Source organism: Anarrhichthys ocellatus, unplaced genomic scaffold (assembly GCF_004355925.1).
Source record: "Anarrhichthys ocellatus isolate YVR2014 unplaced genomic scaffold, GSC_Weel_1.0 scaffold42, whole genome shotgun sequence".
Classification (NCBI taxonomy): domain Eukaryota; kingdom Metazoa; phylum Chordata; class Actinopteri; order Perciformes; family Anarhichadidae; genus Anarrhichthys; species Anarrhichthys ocellatus.
In genome coordinates, this window is record NW_022280072.1 from 2726344 (window position 1) to 2745681 (window position 19338).

A 19338-nucleotide genomic window follows, 5' to 3' on the forward strand; every position below is an offset into this window, starting at 1 on the left:
TCTGTCCATCGCCTGCTGTGCTCCCGCCGCTGGGGGCGAGGGCTTAAATACCTGGTCAACTGGGAGGGATACGGTCCAGAGGAGAGGCAATGGGTTCCGGCTCGGAACATCTGCGACCCTCGACTCATCGCCAGATTTCATCGGCAGGACCCAGACGACTGCCAGGAACACCCAGCAGGTCCCCGGTGCGGACCATGAGAGACCTCCCTCCGGGCCCAAGAAACCCTATCACCTGAACCCCTCCACCCACACGGATGGGGATTCTGACTCTGTGGCCTTGGAGGAGTTTTACGGTTACCATACCCTTCTGAATCCATGCCAACATCAAGACACGCACCTCCGTCTCCTAGTCAGGTGAGATGCTGCTCCATTTGTTTCCTTGTGTTGACACTGTCCCAAATCATCCGACAGTTTGAGCTATAACATCCAAACCTTGATGGACATCTTTTGGCAGGCGATGAAACTGAATCTATGATTTTTTTATTTTTTATTTTTTTTTATTTTTTTTTTGTGCCGCCTGAAGAAGACTGTCTCAAATGTTTTTATTGTGAAACATCATTTTCAATTAAAGCTGCAAGCAGCATTGATCGGGCCCTCGCACCTTCACGCACGTCGCGGGTACTGGCAGGACTCTGGTTGCATTTCTGTGACCATCGGACATCAGCGTGCACGAATTATGTGAGTATTGAAGCGAATTCTGTAGTTTTTGTAAGGCTTGTGCTGTATTAAATATGACATGAAATATTAAGGGATAAAGATAGAACAAATAAAAAACATGAAATCAGAGGATATTTATTCATGTATTAAGTCCTTGAGGGTTCAGGGTTTGAGGCTTTAGGGGAGACATTGGTATTGGTCCTTAGAGAAGAAATTATTGGCAGAATTTTTGTTGACACGCCCACTTATTCACTACAGGATAATTATAGTGTTTGTTTATTTCTGGATTCACTTTCTAGTTCCGTGCTGTAAGGTTTGGTTTGCTGTTATTAGAAGACATCTACACTACTTCTTTGAAGAACAATGTACGGCCGAGTTACAACAACTTCCTCTTTCATGGCGAATGGTGTGTTTTTTTTGTTTGTTTTTTTTTGGTCAAACGTCATACAATTTAAAAATGGCCAACTTCCTGTTTGTTTAAGGCATAATTCCAAGAGGATTTTTTGTACGTCCCATCACGCTAAATATACCTACCAAATTTCATACAGCTAGAGAAACCCAATGTTGGGGCTTCTCAAAATGATGCCATATTCATGACATTTTTAAGACATACTGTACACTGCCATTTTAATGATTTCTTTGACATACTATACTATGACTTTTATGACACACTGACACACTAACAGCTTTTGATTTTTTTTGACATACTATACTATGACATTTTTTATTACATTTTTGACATACTATATAATGTGACTTTTTTACAGACAGACAGACAGACAGACTCCTCCCCTGCAGGCTGTCCAGCTGAAGGAGTCTCTCCATCCTCAGCAGCAGCTTCAGCTCCATTTGGACTCACAGTCCTCCGCTGCTCATTTTCATGACTTTGTGGTGTCGCAAACTTTCTCTGGGGTGGAATCTCAAACATCAGAAGTCGATGGATTAGCACACTGAGCCTGTAGGATTATCGTTACTGCAGCGAAGACCTGACGGACGATGGCGCAGGCAGTCTCACTGTTTGGCATTATTCTGAAAATCAGTTGTGTTGCTGGTAAGAGAATCAATTAAATACTCATCAAATCTTCTGTCTGAACCAAAAACTTCAGTTAAACAACAAACTAAGTATTGCAATAGAGGCAATCATTTATTACTTTTTATGTCAATTTAATGTATCAGAATCGTTTATTGCCGTGGTATGTTGAACATACAAGGAATGTGACATGACGGGATAGCTGTCAGTTGTAAATATTAGGACAGGCATAAATGAGCTTTGCTGAATACTTTTGTGGTTAATGAAGAGTTCCACAAGTCTGAAATGTGATGAGTAGGAAAAAGTATTCTAGTGTAATCCACTAATTTCTGCTCTGAGATATGTTGACAAAAGGAGGGAAATGTGAGTCTATTTGACAAAGAACTAACTACAACCCAACACACAAATCAATCAAATCAAACTTATATAATTCCCACTTGGTCAGCCTATAAAGTGTTTTTTTTTTTTTTTTTTCTTTTTTTTTTTTTTTTTCCCCCCCCCAATACAATACAGTGTGTGCTTTAGGGCCTCACAGGGAGGTGGTGGGCAGCCTGTATCCTCCGAAACAGGAACCCCACCTAGGCCACACTGTGCCGGGCTATTGAGCCTGACCCGGCCCATCTTCCCCTGCTTCCTGTTTTGACACAGCTCCGCCATTTTCTGCAGCAGTGGAAAAAATGTCCCCTCAGTAGCCAGTTACAAAACACCCTTTTTAAAAATACATATTTTTTGTGCTTTAAGTTCCAACCTTGGGCTTTTGAACCTGATTTAATTTCCATTTAGTACATCTTTAAAGGACCATACTGTGCGCGCTATTGGAAACCATAGTGACCTCTGACCCCTCTGTGAAGCTGTTGTTTGTTAGCGCTGCACAGACTTGTGTCATCACTGTTTTTGTCGACTCCTCTAGCCATCGAACTGCGGTTTATGCCCGATCCACCGATGCTGAACATCTATGGCATTCACAGGATGAACAAATCGGACAACCTGGAACTGACATGCAGGTATACGTATGCATATACTTTAACCAGTTCAATCTATACGTACAGTACAGAACTGACTCAATATCTCTCGTGTGGCAGAGGCCGCCAGTACCTGAGGTGGACGACCCCTCCTACGAGCACTCACTTCTCCACCAGTGACTGCAGTGGATCGGGACTCTTCTGCACGACACTGCAGATCTCCAACGCGACCGTCAACGAAACCGGACAGTACCAGTGCTCCTACAGGGACCTGAAGGTGGAGGACGGCAAGACGTCAGCAGCAGCTTATGTGTTTGTCAACGGTACAACCCACTCAACAAACTGACATCTTTGCTTTATTATATTATATTTTGTATTATAAAGTAGGTCTAAGTGTTGTATAAATACTGTGAACATATCAAACGGTATTAAGAAACAGTGCCTTTAAGTCAAATTGTTTTAAAGGTTCGGATTGCAATACTGCAAATAGTATCGCTGTCACCATTTATACTGTAAATCCTGCAGTCAGTCTCACAAAGGACACACTGCTAACTAATACACCGTTTTTAAGTTAACTTACACATATTATCTGTTATTTCAGATTACAAGGTGCCATTTGTGCCGCCTGAGAAAGAATACGAGGTGGTGTTCATCCGTGAGGGGGAGCGGGTGGTGATACCGTGCCGAGGCTCGGTGGAGGATCTCAACGTCACGCTCCACACTGTGAGGAAGAGTTGTTTCTGTTCCCTTCATCTTCTCTCTCTCTGCTGCACAGGATGGAAGCAACTTCTGTAGGACGACCAGCATTACAGAACTAATACCTCATTTTACAGGGTTGCAGATTAATAATTTTTATAGTTTTTTTTAATTTATTTATTTTTTTTTAAATTTATTATATCATCTTATTTACATATCTGGGTATTGGTGCTTGTGTGGAAAAATTCCTGGTGTTTTTTGTATTTTTCTTTTCTGTGTTCGAAATCAGTAAATGTTTGTGTCTGTCAGAAGTATCCAAATAAGGAGCTCCATCCCGATGGGAAGGACTCCCTGTGGGACGCCAGGACGGGCTTCACGGTCCCCAGTCACCTGATCAGCTACGCCGGCGTCGTGTCCTGCCAGACCCGCGTCGGAAATGAGACGTTCAAGTCCCCCCTCTACATTGTGGCTGTTGTCGGTAAGCCTGTCTACAGATATGTATTTAAAAAAAGCTATTTCTACGGTTTGACATCTCGTCCACACGCAGTTTTATGTCACTAAAAGGTACTTTGTATTTGTGTGGAAACGATGACATCTTTACATAACGGATGGTTTCACTTCAACAACGACCAGCGAAGATCAGTCAAACGGACCTAAAGTCAACACCGTCGTTCCTTCACTCCTACAATACTGTTTTTCCCGCGTTAATCTAGTCAGTCTTTTGCGTGAGGAAACTCGTTCCCCGCCTTCTCACAGTCTTCCTCTGCAGGATGCTGCTCCTGAAAGGCCACCGAGATGTCTGAATATTTCGTAGAACAAGACGCCTTCCCAATCACCTTTTTTTTTTTTTTTTTTTAAGCTTTTATTTCCTTATATCGTAAAGTGACGCTACGCAGAAAATCCACCTCGTTGATTGACCACATATGAGTCGATTTCAGTTTTCGACATGGCACCAAATATAAAGTATGTATAAATAAATAAATAATTAGCTATTGCTTTGCTATTGTCTACAATTTGTTAACACCGCCAAAGGAAAATGAGCAGAATCTCCTCTGGTATCTGAGGTATCAGTGATGTAGCCTTTATCGCCACCTTGGAGTCTGGGTTTTTTTGCGTTCCAATGTTCTAGTTCTAGTGAAGATATTTTGTAAAACGTAGGTGGTGTGGACAGAATTTTCAAACCGTAGAGGAACATATGATCGTAAAGTAAATGAAAGACTTGGTGGAATACTGAGCGAGCGAGGAAAAGTATGAGCAGAGAGAGAGTCGGTAGTCGCAGGAGAACAATAGGCCGTCGACTGACTGCCATGTCGTCCCTCCCTTTTCTTTTCCGCAGGATACAAGATCTACGAACTCACCCTGACCCCCGCTCAGCTCAGGCTGTGTGCGGGGGAGCGGCTGGAGCTCGGCTGCACGGCCAAAACCGAGCTCAACGTGGGCATCGAATTCAACTGGACCCACTCCGGTCAGGCCCTGGTCAGTGCCCGATCCCTACCTGCTCTTCCTCTGTGTCGGCCAATGCCGACATGTATATTTTACATGTGACAGCCTGTCTTTAATACACGCTGAGGACGGACAGAGACACCAGAAGTGTTGTATCTCACTTCCTCACGTATTCCTTACTTCCTGTTTTCAGGAATCCTTTAGTTTATCTCAAAGTGCAAAGGTGACCAGATGTGTTTTTGATGTCGTGCCGGTTCATATAAGAAACTAGAAAAGAGCATATTCAGTAGAGTGCAGATCTCCCCCAGGTGTGTTTTACTCTCGTATAGTGCCCAACTTCATTGGATCATAACATATCGGGTATTCTGCAGATTAAAAAAAAAAAAAAAAAAAACTTTCTATGGATGTCACTTTTTGAGCCAGATGCCAAAATGTGGTTTGCAACCAGGCAACAACCTCAGGTTCTGAAATGTGAAGCCAATGCTTCATGTGTTAAACCTGCATTCTCTCTAATGTCCACCAGGGGGCGACTCCTCTGGTTGTATAGAAGTCTATGAGAAAATGACTCTACTTCTCTCTTGATTTATTACCTCAGTAAACATTGTAAACATGAGTTTATGGTCTCAATCTCTAGTTTCAAGTCTTCTTCAATACAGCATGATGTTCATTTAGTACATTATGGTCCATTTGGAGTCAAACAGACCATAAAGCAGGGGATGCTTTAGGGCGTTCATACAGCTCTACATCACTCCTTCACAGTCCAAATAAGGTCAATTCCTATTGCGAAAATGTCAAAATGGCAAAGGTCAAAATGATGAACTTGAGGCTTCAAAACCGCAGTCCACAAACCAGTGAGTGACGTCATGACTACTACGTCCACTTCTTAAATACCGTCTACGCCTGCAACAGATTAGTTAACTGAAGGCTTTGCTACTTTAGGTTTGTTTTAGCTAAAAAAAAGTCTTCCCCTCATTCATTCTGATGTGTTTTAATTGTCTGAACAGCACTTCTGAATCGTTCTCTCTCTCTCTCTCTCTCACATGTCAGACCTCGGTGAACAATTCGAGGCCGACCCACACGACGCCCAACAAGAAGAAGCTGTGGAACTCGCTGGAGCTTTCCAGCAAACTCAGAGTGGAGAACGTGACGGTCGACCACACCGGAGAATACACCTGCACCGCATCCAGCGGGAAGATGGAGAAAAGTGCCTCAGCATTTCTTAAAGTGTATGGTAGGTGTCCTGAATACAGAGACCTCCCACTCAGGTGGAACGGTTTTATTTTTCAATATTTCTCTCCTATTCTTTTCCAAAAAGTGTGTTTTATTTTTATTTTTTCTGCTGGATGTGTCTTATGGAACCCCAAAACATTTGAATGCGTTTTGTTTTATTCTTCAATTTATCTTTCACCATTTTATTTTGTTTTTCCAACTCCTTTTTTACACTTTGTTTGGTTTTGGCATTAATCATTTATCTACTACGGCGTATGAGGGCCATTGTAGGTAAAAAAAATAATACTTACGGAGCCAGAAGAGCGGGAAATATTCAGAGAAAAAACAATGAATTTGAGATCATTTACTTTGATATTTTAAAAGATTAAAGTAGTAAATATACAAGAAAAAAACTTGAAATAACCTCTGAGAATATAAAGTGATAATTTAGAAAATTCTCTGAGATTAAAGGAACACCACGTCTTTTCTCTCAGAATATTTTATTTCATTAATTTTTTTCTTCATACAATGGCTCTAATAATACACATATTTATTTATTCCCTTTTTTCTTTAACCACACAACTTTTCCCATCTTCTCAATGCTCATAAGATTGATGGGATAATTACTATGGTTCTTTCTAAAGATTTGAATATTGAAATATTAAACATTGGTGTTGCTAACGACGTGTTGTGACTATTTTTTTTTATGTTTCCAGAAAAGCCTTTCATTGATATGAAAGAGCCGTGGACGAAGGTTTGGGAGGTAAATGTCGGGGATCAAACATCCATCCCCGTCAAATACTCGGCCTACCCAGACCCCAACTCTAGATGGTACGTTCACAGGGGAACAATACGTCGTGGCATGAAGTACTAGCAGCACTTTGTCATACAGTTAGTTAAAAAAATGTAACTTTCCATTGTGATCTTTGTCACATTGATGTAGATTCAGATACTTCATGTCACGCTTTGTACGCTGCTCTGTCTGCCCAGGTTAAAGAACGGCCTTCCACTGAAGGAGGATTACAGAATAAAACAGAGAAGCGACGCCCTCGTCATCTGCGGAGTCACAGAAATGGATGCTGGGAATTACACAATGGTCCTGACCAATAAGATCACCAAAGAGGAACAGAGGCGCTCTTTCCAGCTGCTGGTCAACGGCATGTTTTCCCTGTTTGTTTTTTACAGTATTTTTTACACCGTTGTTGGCGGGACAGTGGTGCTAACTGTCCGTATCTCCTTCTACAGTGCCTCCTCACATCATTGAGAAGGAGGTGGCGGTGGACACTGATGTGTACCCGTACGGCAGCAGCCCCACCCTGAGGTGCACCGCTCGTGGATTCCCCACACCTGCACACATCCAGTGGCAGTGGATGTCTAAAGACGACTGTCCAAAGGCCTTCCAGTGAGTCCTTTTCGAGCGTGCATGCAGCGCTCACGTGCTTCTCAGCTCAACTCAACTCATTGTCAACAGGTCGTTGATTTAGAAGAGGAATAGCTGCTTTCGTGATGTTGACAATAACACGAGAAGAGACAAAGAGAGCGCCCCTCTGACCCGATGCAGATCAGCGGATGTGATTCATGTTCTTCACAATGTCCCTTTTTTTTTTTTACCAAGGACGTCAGTTATTCTCAGACTTGAGAATGTGTTTACTGATTTTATACAATCTGATATTTGGGGCTGTTTCTGGTCCATGCAATAAACACAGGAGGCGTCAGCGGTCACCCGACAGCCTCCTCAGGTATGCCGTGATCTGCCGCGTGTTGACAGAAAGGAGGAGTGTGTGAGTGGCCGGCTCTGTCCAGAGAAGACAATCAGCAGGTTTCCTTATCTCCTGTCTACACATCGGAGCACTTCCTCAGTCCTGCGCTACGTTTCCTGTTGTTCCCATCGTGCTCCCTGTTAAAAAAAAAAGACAAAAGAAAGCTCTTCTTCCTGCTGAAGCCGCGTCTCTTCTTGCAGACTTTTCTTTCCCTCGTTATGTTCTGAATTATAAAATAAACTGAACTTCCTTGTTCTTCTTAATTTTGATCGACAGTTTGTCTCTGCCTCGACTAAAAATAAGTTGCATAACTCAGCAATAACAGGAAAGAAACATACAAGTACATAGTGAGACTTTCTCCATTTGTAAATGTTAATATGCGTTTGGTGCATCAGAGTGAAAGAGAAACAACTCTGCACCGACACTGACGTGGGTGATTAGTGCAGCTTCTGTGAGGACATTGTTTAAAGACGTGTCACCTGGTTTCTGTTTGTTTTTGTCCAAAAGGTCACGGCTGATAAAGTCTGAAGTGCAGCTAGCGGCGTGCACAGGTTGGAGGCATATCAGCAACAGCACCGGTCACCACCCAGTCGAACGGATCATAACTGACGCTGGGCATAACCAAAAGGTAAATAATTCCCCTGGATTACACCCCCATCTCCCTGCTGTCTGCTATGGAGGACTGAAGCTGACATAATAAATAAATTAACAAATAAATACATTTCTCAATAAATAAAAAAATAACAGCCTCAATTGTTAAATTTGGAATAAATAAATATGCCCAGAAATAAAAAAGAATTATTATTTTTGTATTAATATATTTTTATTTAAATATTTATAATGTTTACATTTATTTCTGCTTTTTATTCATTTGCTTTTTTGATCAAATAAACATATCTTAGTCTAACATATTTTTAAATTAACCTGCACATCTATTTGATGATTAAGTTTATTTATTTTTTTTATTTACTACAACGGCAGCTTCAGAACTCCACAGACAATCCTCGGGTCAACAGTGTTGCAGTTGCACACTGCAACTAACAAATTAAATGCATTTTCCCAGAAAATCGCGAGCTCTTTGAAGGTTCAGAAAGCCGAGGCCCACACCCTCTACAGATGCACGGCTGCCAACAAAGTCGGGGAGGATTCACGCATCATCTTTTTCCACGTCACACGTGAGCACTGGTCTTTCTTTTGGTCTCATGTGGCTTCTTTCCTGTAACTGTGACCACGCTTCAGTATTCACCACGCTGCCGTCGTTCACGCCCGCGTGTCCATCTGTGCTCTGCAGGCGGCCTGGAGGTGAGCGTGTCGCCCCCCGGCGGGCCGTTAGAAGAGGACCACGTGGTTCTGCGCTGTAAGGCCGACAAGCTGCTGTACGGAAACATGACCTGGTTCGGTGTCACCAACATATCGGAGTCGGAGCAGATCAAGTCGGTGCAGCCGTGTCGCCCGTGGTGGAATGTAACTGTAGTTAAGAACAATTTTGAGGTACTTGTACTTTACAGTAGTTTGGAGTTATAACCAAACCGAAGGTTGGCCATTTTTAATTGAATGTGACGAGGCGGCAAAAAGGGCCGTGTTTAGTCCGAAGTTGTTGCAACTTAAGAGTCCTTAGTCAAATCTTCTCCAAATTTCACAGCCATGATAATACATTTAAATGACAATTAAGACTCATAGCCCCGCCCCAACACCCCAGCCCCACCCCTTTCATAGCCACGCCGCCCGTCCCACGAGTACCTCCAACACAAGGGAAGGTGTGAGGGTCCGTTCATCGCTGCTAGCAGCTTTAATTATAGATTAAACTACACAACAAGTCATTAAAATGAACTCCACCTCTACCGGCTGCAACATTACAGTGATGAACACCTCATGCATCAGTAATGTATTACTCTGTATAATGATCAATTTAACTTCTGGTAATTTAAGTGTATCTTAATACTTTTGCACTTTAACTTAGTAAGGTTTTGAATCCAGGACTTCTACTTGTAACGGAATACTTTACATGATTATATTGCCCTTTTTACTTGAGTAAAATATTTCCCGTCGCTCCCTTGAACTGCAGCGGAGTCCCCCGTCTCGTGTAACGCTGTCCAGCCTGCAGGGCACCAACGTGACCCTGGAGCTGTCGCTGCCCAACGTGTCCCCTCGGGATGAGGGTCTGTACGCCTGTCGGGTGGAAAACATTCAGACTCGAGAGAAAACCTGCCTGGTGCGCCGTCTTTCTCTCAAAGGTGAGAAAAATGTACAATTCCCTTTTTTTTTTTTTTTAATGTTTGAGAACACTGAGACATTCAGGACCTACAAGTTGATCATCCACAATGGAAAACCATCATTTCAAGCAGGCGGCAACCTCAGGTTCTGCCGAGTGAAGCCGATGCTTCATGTGTTAAAGCTGCATTCTCTCCAGTGACCATCAGGGGGCGACTCCTCTGGTTGTATAGAAGTCTATGAGAAAATGACTCTACTTCTCTCTTGATTTATTACCTCAGTAAACATTGTAAACATGAGTTTATGGTCTCAATCTCTAGTTTCAAGTCTTCTTCAATACAGCATGATGTTCATTTAGTACATTATGGTCCATTTAGAGTCAAACAGACCATAAAGCAGGGGATGCTTTAGGGCGAGGCTACACAGTGATTGACAGGTCTCTACGTATATGGCGTCTCTACGTCACTCCTCCTCAGCCCAAATATGGTAATTTACGATCATTGGTGGGGAAAAAGCCAAGATGACGACGATGAAGTATTAAGAGTGGGGCATCTGATTGAGGGAATATCTTTGTGCACGATTATTTCATTGAAATCCCAATTTAAACCTTTTCTTTCATCTTCAAAATAGTCAACAAAAAATGACATTTGGAGTTTTTTTTTTTTTAAATTAATTTACTTTGATTCTGATTTTAGGTCTTGAGGCTGCAAGGATCCATAATAATTTAACCGACCAAAAAGTTAACGTGAGTGCAACGATCAGTCTCCTGTGCGATGCTGGCGGGACGCCGAACCCGACGGTGGTGTGGACCAAAAACAACCACACTGTGGTGGAGGGCTCAGGTGAGGCGGTCGCATGGCTTATCTAATGAACGCTCACTCACTTCACGCGTTGCCACAGTTCATTTAATTAAACAGCACGGATTGCTTTCAGGGGTGATCCTGAGTCAGCACAACCACATTCTGACCATTCAGCGAGTGAAGAAGGACGACAGCGGTCTGTACACCTGCACTGCCTGTAACAGCCGCGGCTGTGACACCTCACAGGCCTATTTGACAACCGAAGGTCAGTCCCTCCCCTGAATCATACCTGAAGTATTACAGTACAATGATGAAGTACTTCCTGTTTACTGACGATAAATATCGGCCCCTGGGCACAGACATGTCAAAGGCCCCCGACCCCTTCTACATGGGAGCAAGAGCCCCAAAAGTAGTTGTCGTTTTGTGGTTGTTTTTCGTGTCTTTATGCTCTTTTTGATTCTCTTTATACTTATTTCATGCTCATTTAATACTTTTTTGGGGTCTTCGTTCTGTCTCGAAATCCGGGGACCAAAATATGTTTTTGGTCCCCGGACCCCTCTGAGCACCTGGACCTGTGCCCAGTAGGCCAGTTCAGTAATCCATCCATATATTGCTCATAGTTCATGTAGGATACTCCAGCCTTAACCTCTTGTAAATACTCACAAAGACTGTGTATTTATATCTGACCTTAAGGCTTCAACAATTCATATCAAACATCTGACATTTTTTGATATCAAAGATTTAGAGTAAGAATAACTTTGCTTCCGCATGACAGGAAGTTGGCCCAGTTAGCACACATCCTCCTCGGTGTTTCTAAATCCAAAACAATGAGGGAGCAGGACAAAGGGAGAGGCCAGCCCAGCTCCAGCCTCTGCTCTACGGTCTACAGCGACACACAAACAAATGACTAGAACCAGGGCCTACGTGACTCGGACCCCGCCAGCAGAACGTAGACCCAGTTAGAGTTGCTCTCGGCTGCAGGCGTCATCCCTGCAAACAAGGGAGGGCAGAGGACGGGCGGATAACGAGAACATCTTGCGTGCATGTGAGGGAGTTTTACAGAGCAACAAGCAAGAGCGAGCAGTTTTTGGGGTGAGGACGGTGGCTGAATGTCATATATGACATATCGTATCAATTACACTGTGCCTGAGTCACATGACCGGCCATGTTTATTACACGTTTCTTTAAAATTAAAGCTATCTTCGTAATGGAACTATTTGCTTTTTTAAAACATGTTTAAAATAGATTTCACAAGGGAACAATTAATCTGTGATGCGAAAAAGGTTTGAATATAAACTGTTCAGACTACCCTCCAAACAAGAAGAAGAAGAAACAACACCATTCCCTCCCCTTTTCTGACCCAGTCTTTCCCCCTAATCATCTTCGTAAGTCTCTACGCTGAACTGCAGCGGAGAGACGTCGGTTCATTACAGCATGTTACTCACGACGGCTCCAAAAGGGCTTTTCCAAGTTGTCTTTGGCAGTAATTGTTCTTGCTGACTCCTGAACATTTGTTATGACTAGATAAAATATCAGTTTGCTTACAGTCCAGATTCCAACAGTCTCCTTCCTCCAGCCCAGACAGACATACACACACACACACACACACACACACGTGAACATGCCAAAGACAAGACTGTCTGAACTTTATGCAGCTCCACGAGGCACGCCACTGAAATAATCGACATTCCACCGTGACTGTCCCACGTTTCTGTTCACTGAGGGATTTGTTGTTTGTGAGCACGCCTGCATCTCAAATTGTTGGGTCCATTCTAGGTGCAGAGGAAAAGACCAATGTGGAGCTGATTGTTCCCATCGGGTCAGTGGTCATCGCCATGTTTTTCTGGTTACTGATCGTCTTTGTCATCCGTGGAAGAAAGAGAGTAAGAACTTCCTCATCCTCCCTTTGCCACACTACATACCCAACACAACCCAAGGAAGGATGATTCTGAATGAAAATTTAAAAAAAGAAGTACAGCTAAAATGCACACAGTGTGTGGGTGTGAGACTGATTCGAAGTGACTGGTTTGGCTCTCAGTGGCAGCTCTCCTTTGTTTCCAGGAACAACAGGGTCCACTTTCTGCTCCGTTAAGTCACGTAGACCAGCAGCACTGATTGGGATCCTTTTGTAACGGGAGGGGCAATGGAGTCACTGGAAACATGCTGTACAATTTAGTTTTTGATCATTAATTCAGATGTTTTTTCTCACACGGTTTCAGCCAACTCGGGGGGATCTGAAGACGGGCTACCTGTCCATGATCCTGGACGCAGAGGACATGCCCATGGACGAGCAGTGCGAGAGGCTCACGTACGATGCTAACAAATGGGAGTTCCCTCGGGACAGGCTGAAGCTAGGTGAGACTACTGAAGGCTGCAAGGTGGCATAGCGAGTAAAGGAGTCAAGCAAGCATCTGCATCGCCTTGAACAGGACACTAAGCTCCTGCAAGTCCCCGCTTAGAGAGTTAGACGAGTTTTAAAAAGATCACATTGATTGAAATTTGCTTCACGTTTGGTGTGAACACAGGATGGAGATGTGTCTGTCAGGAAAGTCAGAGCATCACCAAAAATATAAAAAGTCTTCCTGAGGTGATGAATGTCTGAACCAAACGTTATAGCAATCCATCCAATAGTTGAGACATTTCAGTCTGGACTAAAGTGGTGGACCAACGCTAGCAAAACTACAAATCATCCACTTTTATATGGTTGATCGTTTTAGATGAATTCCAGTGTAAAACAAATTCTAATCAACACATCATATGACGGGTGATGTCAAAGAAGGGTTACTGCATCTGGCGCTGTTATTTGTGTCATGATGAATGTCCTGCATTTAAAGGTGACCCGCTGGGACGAGGAGCATTTGGTCAGGTGGTCGAAGCGGCCGCCTTCGGCATCGAGAAAGCCACCACGCACACCACTGTTGCAGTCAAGATGCTTAAAGGCGAGTGTTTCCTCCTCCTTTGTCTCTCCACACGAACACAAAGACAATAAATAAAAAAATTATAAATTAAATCTGTCCGTGTTACAGAGGGAGCCACGTCGAGCGAGTACCGCGCCTTGATGTCCGAGCTGAAAATTCTCATTCATATTGGACATCATCTCAACGTCGTCAACCTGCTGGGAGCCTGTACGAAGCCTGGAGGTGAGCGAGCAGATGGCTGTCCTCATCTTCGTCCTCTATTCTTCATGACCAGGCTGCATTCTCCCTAATGTCCACCAGGGGGCGACTCCTCTGGTTGTATAGAAGTCTATGCGAACATGACTCTACTTCTCTCTTGATTTATTACCTCAGTAAACATTGTAAACATGAGTTTATGGTCTCAATCTCTAGTTTCAAGTCTTCTTCAATACAGCATGATGTAAAGAGCCGTCTTACTTTGACCTCTTCCCCTCACTCCACAGGGCCACTGATGGTGATTGTTGAGTACTGTAAAAACGGAAACCTCTCCAGCTACCTGAAGAGCAAGCGTGGCGAGTACAGCCCCTACAAGGTAAATGTAACCCTCTCTGACTCTGCCTCCAGCAGCTCATTGTCAATCTCCATTTTCTCCGCCCATCTGCGTCCCATCGTTAGAAACTACGCTGGTATGAGATGAGCTGCTCCTCACCTGGAAAGTAGACGAGCTCATGCGGCAGCAGCAAGGTGGGCGGACAGTTAAAAGCAGCCTTTAGAGAATACACAGGAAGTCACAGAAATAGTTACATCCTAGTAGATCCAATATGTAGGCTAGTTGTAGTTTACAGACCCCGTTTGAATCGTTTCTAATTTGATATATGTATATGTGTGAAAATGTATCTGCAAAACTAAGAGCCAATCAGGTGACAGCCAGGCATTTCCCATCATGCATTGGGTCATGTAGTCGGTTGAGAGCAACTGCAGCGCCTGGCTCAAAAAAACGCAACGCCTCAATCTCGTAAAGGTCATCGTTGCCCCCCGGACAATCGCGACCCCCCCCCCGCGGTTGCGGCAAGAATAAATCAATCTTAACATGCAGTGAGATCCGTACAAAGAGAACCTGCAGCTTGAATAAAATATCATTCTGACTCTTTCTTTCTGTGTTTTCCCTCGTGGTCAACAGAGGAGGCGGGTGGACAGCCAGAAGTGGGCGTCTGCAGACGAGGATGTGGCCGAAGGGGATCTGGGCTTGGGGAAGATCGCCCAGCTGGACATCTGCACGGGAATGGCCGTCTGCTCCAGAGCTGGAGACCGGGCTTCAGGCAGCAACGTGGACACGCAGGAAGGTGGGGAAGACAACGCAGAATGACTAACTCCCACATTAGTTGTTGTGGACACCTGTAATGTTGTTCAGGGCTCATAGTTATGATTTAAAATGCATCATGTGACCACAGAGAGCTCAGACGAGGACCATCTGACCATGGAGGACCTGATCTGCTACAGCTTCCAGGTGGCTAAAGGCATGGAGTTTCTGTCGTCCCGCAAGGTGAAACTAAATATTATCTAGACGTCTGTGTGTACGCATGCAGACATCCAAAATTGGAGATGATAATCTCTCTTTGCGTGTGAATGTGAATCCCTTTTGTTTCTGTTTGCTCTGCAGTGCATCCACAGAGATCTAGCAGCCAGAAACATCCTCCTGTCAGAGAACAACGTGGTGAAGATCTGCGACTTTGGCCTTGCTAGAGATGTCTACAAAGACCCCGACTATGTCCGCAAGGGAGATGTGAGTCCCCCACACAACGCGTGAGGTTTCTGGTCATTTTAGTCCCGGGACTACTTTTCAACGAACTAAAAAGGTTCCTTTGGCCCATTGTTGGCTGTGTTTCCATCATGGTTTACAGACCTGCGAAGATCAGGCAAATTATTCCACTGGGAGGATGGCTGCTGATGGTCACAGGGTAAACCCTCTGCAGGCTGCAGTTCATTGTGCCCACACGTTTCATCTTTAAAAATAAAACAAAAAACTTGGTTTTGTCTCATTGCAACGACATCAGCTGAGGAAAATTAAACTAACCGTCCATCTCCACAGCAAATCATCTGTTGGTGATGGTTATTTGTGCTTTAGAACATAAACGCCATGAAACAATTGGAACAACAATGCGGCAACCTCTGGGTCTGAAAAGTGAAGCTAATGCTGAAGTGTCTTGAAACCTGCATTCTCTCTAGTGTCCACCAGGGGGCGACTCCTCTGGTTGTGTAGAAGTCTATGAGATGATGACTCTACTTCTCTCTTGATTTATTACCTCAGTAAACATCGAAAAACTTGATTTAGATTCTGGTCACTGCGATCCAAACGCAAAGTTCCTCAAAAAGTTCCTAGTTTCTGGGGAAGTTCCTGCAGTCAAAAGGGGGCTCATCAAACAGTCAAAATATGTGAAGTAACGAAGCTTACATCCTCTTCTTGCTACAGGCTCGACTCCCTCTGAAGTGGATGGCTCCAGAGACCATCTTCGATCGGGTGTACACCACACAAAGTGACGTTTGGTCCTTTGGAGTTCTTCTCTGGGAGATCTTTTCTCTGGGTGAGCCTCATAATCACCATTACACACAACACTTGACACATAATGATCACTGCACACCTGCAGTATTACCTCCATCTTATCTCCTGCAGGGGCTTCTCCCTATCCGGGTGTTTGCATCGACGAGTTATTCTGCAGGAGGCTTAAGGAGGGCACCAGGATGAGACCTCCGGAATACGCCACCACCGAGATGTGAGCGGAAGGTCGACACGATGCAGGTCACACACAGAAAAAACTTAACTCGCTCCAACGTCTTAACCGTGATCCCATTTACTTCCAGATACCAGACCATGTTGGACTGCTGGCTGGATCGTCCCACAGACAGGCCAACATTCGCAGAGCTGGTGGGACATCTGGGCAACCTGCTGCAGGCCAGCGCCCAACGGGTCTGTACACCGTGTCTATAAAACATTTATATTCTAGGAAATATTGTCAGTTGTCAGACAGCAAGAATAAAAAGGATTCAGATGTGCCGGTTTCTGTACAGCCTCAATAGTCCATCATGCAATTTATGATTAAAAGGCACCGTCCATGTCTTTTACTGTGCTGTAGTTATGGCTGTCAGTGTTCCCAGTATACCGGAACTCATTCTGGGAAATTTAATTGAAAGTTAGCTGAAGTCGGACAAGAAAAGAAAATACAGGCTGACGCAAGCTAGTTGCGACAGGAGAAAGCTGATTACAGCATCAGGACAAGTAATTACTGGAAAACACTGAATTGATCATTTTTAAATGAGTTCATATTTCTACTCATTTGTGTGGATTAATTTGATCCAGCGTGTATTTGAGGTGAAATCATTAGTTTTCTTGGTCATCCAGGACGGGAAGGACTACATCCCTCTGACAGTCGGCAGCGCGGCAGAAGGATCTCCAGTGACCCCCGACCCCAGGAACCCCTACAGCAGGCCGCAGAGTGGGGAAATCCTGGAGGCTCAACTCCACTACGACAACCCGCCGTCCTTAGGGTCAGCATGATGATCTCACTCTCTGCTCTTAATTCTCCAGATCCACTGAATGAGTCTAATCAAGCTGCTTAACCATGAAAACGTTACATTACCAGAAGCAGTTGGAAAAAAATGACACCAAAGATTATTGTGTTTGTGTAGAAAAATGATGTGGAGGTGAACAAGAAAACTAATGTCAGTATGCAAAACATTTTTCACTTTTTTGGGACTTGAAACTCGAAATTTAGGACATGGAACTTGACTCAGAACTTGAGTGCAAAGACCAATTTCATTGGTCAAACAAATATCTCTGCAGGTGGAAATCTGTTGAAATTGTCGTTGCGCGAATATTTTGTACCCTGCACTTACGGCTTTGAGAATATACTCTGCTGTGAATGTTATCCAATCACCTACTTCCTCTGTGCAGACTGTCCCAACAGAGCGAGCGGTGCGGTCGTCCCCTCAGTGTGAAGACGTTTGAGGACGTCCCTGTGGCTCGCAGCAGTGTCATGGTGAGCGTCTGCACGTCCAACACACAACAACAAACATCACAGCTTTGATCTACTTACTCCTGAGCAAATGAGCCTTATTTGATTTATTCTATTGATTTATTTCTGCAACAATCCAAAATCTAATCTCATTGGTGAAATATTGCTCAAAATCAGTTAAAAAGGCCTCGAAATGAATCTTATTTTAAAAACACTTACCAAGCTAATTTTTCTGTTATTGCAAGAAAACGCACTTTATTTTATTTATCCTTGGCGTGGACTTGCCCTACTTTACAAAATGAAGGGTGAACTCTCTGTTTGCACCACCCGCCCGTGTTCATTTCCACGGCTGCCGTTTCTACAGGAGGGTCACACAGACAGTGGTTTGTGCTTCTCACCGGAGGAGGTGAAGGGTTTGAATCCACAGCTGCCAACGACACCCAACTTCAGGTGAGGGCTCACATCATAACATACAGATTGTTACTGTGTTTTAGCTGCAAACCAAGTTTGAATGTAACCTCCCCGTTCCTGCCCCCCCCCTCCAGTCAGCTGCTGCGCTTTAAGAGCAAAGAGTCTCTGGCCTCGGAGTCGTCCAATCAGACGAGCGGATACCAGTCGGGGTACCACTCCGACGACACAGACGCCCCGATCTACGCCAACGAGGAGGCCATCATGAAGCACAACATGCTGAAGAAGCCTCCGCTGCCCAAGACGCCGGACAAGTTCAACGCGGAGATCCGCTACAGCACGCCGCCTGTCTGACCCAACCCCCCCCCCCCCCACAACTTAACCCCCGAGTCTTTTCACTGTACGAGTCACAGGTGTTACTCAATAAGTCAGCTGGGGAAAGAACTGGAAGGTTGTATGAGTTTGTAAGCGTAGCTCTCTTCGGACATGCTTTCATGTTTACTCAGCGAGTAAAAAAAGGTTGAGACACGAGGACACGCCCACTTCCGGAAGTGCAATCCACCCACTTCCTCTAATGCAGGAAATGACATCTGGAACTTTTAGATAATTGAATCTGCAAATGTTTGTTTTTTTGGCACATTAAATGTCCAGTAAGGAGGCAGTTCTCACACGTCAATCCCAACAATGGCACATTTGTACAGTTCTTCTCTGCATATATATATATATATATATATATATATATATAATCTCAACAACTTACAGTATTTTATTGAAAATGTATTACTAAACCTGCAATAATGCAACTAGTTTTATAAAATAAAACATACTCACAGATGGCAAAGACGGCTCTTGTTTACTCTGTTATCGTGAAGCCTCCCGTATTCCTCACTAATCAATGAGTCCAGACACATCTCATTTCCTTTCTCTGCCTCTAACGCAAAGAAAACTACTTTCTCAGCCGTGTGTGGAACAATGCCTTTCCAACCTTGGGTATTTCCTCAGCTGTATTCAGCTCACAATGCCCATAACAGTCTGGCCAAGACCAGCGAGGGCCAGTATGACGACAAAGTAAAGAATACGTTTATAAAGCAGGTTTGAGAGCTCAGAAGAGAGAAATACACGAAGGATTCTGGATCTGTAATCACGTATGACACTCGACAGGTGCCGTGTAACCGCACACTTGTTTGTGAATGTCTTGTTGTCTGAAAAAGTAAATCTTTATGCAGCGGTATCTTGTGTGAGGGAATGCGGATGA

The 19338-nt window shown here is 44.1% G+C and overlaps 1 protein-coding gene across 2 annotated transcripts; it reads left to right on the forward strand.

The window, feature by feature from the left end:
- The first annotated feature begins 1456 nt into the window (after positions 1 to 1456).
- kdr (kinase insert domain receptor (a type III receptor tyrosine kinase)) lies at positions 1457 to 18794 on the forward strand. Of its 2 annotated transcripts, none has more exons than XM_031868334.1 (31): positions 1457 to 1708; positions 2598 to 2691; positions 2770 to 2972; positions 3251 to 3372; positions 3655 to 3823; positions 4682 to 4821; positions 5836 to 6019; positions 6714 to 6828; positions 6988 to 7154; positions 7243 to 7399; positions 8265 to 8385; positions 8821 to 8932; positions 9049 to 9248; positions 9823 to 9991; positions 10664 to 10810; positions 10902 to 11033; positions 12545 to 12651; positions 12988 to 13123; positions 13603 to 13707; positions 13795 to 13908; positions 14169 to 14257; positions 14846 to 15008; positions 15117 to 15208; positions 15326 to 15448; positions 16136 to 16247; positions 16337 to 16436; positions 16525 to 16630; positions 17063 to 17208; positions 17615 to 17699; positions 18040 to 18125; positions 18221 to 18794. In XM_031868334.1, exons 1-31 carry the CDS (start codon positions 1654 to 1656, stop codon positions 18435 to 18437), a joined length of 4068 nt encoding a protein of 1355 aa, XP_031724194.1. In that variant the 5' UTR covers positions 1457 to 1653; the 3' UTR covers positions 18438 to 18794. The 2 variants fall into 2 exon arrangements, with proteins under 2 accessions (XP_031724194.1, XP_031724195.1); XM_031868335.1 differs by having other exon boundaries at positions 3658 to 3823.
- The last annotated feature ends 544 nt before the right edge of the window (positions 18795 to 19338 follow it).

Excerpts from the sequence above, each read along its gene's own strand:
- kdr (XM_031868334.1), top strand. The coding sequence starts at position 1,654 with ATGGCGCAGGCAGTCTCACTGTTTGGCATTATTCTGAAAATCAGTTGT. Across the intron at positions 2,973-3,250 it reads AGCTTATGTGTTTGTCAACG|ATTACAAGGTGCCATTTGTG; the intron begins GTACAACCCACT and ends CTGTTATTTCAG. Across the intron at positions 15,009-15,116 it reads CAACGTGGACACGCAGGAAG|AGAGCTCAGACGAGGACCAT; the intron begins GTGGGGAAGACA and ends ATGTGACCACAG.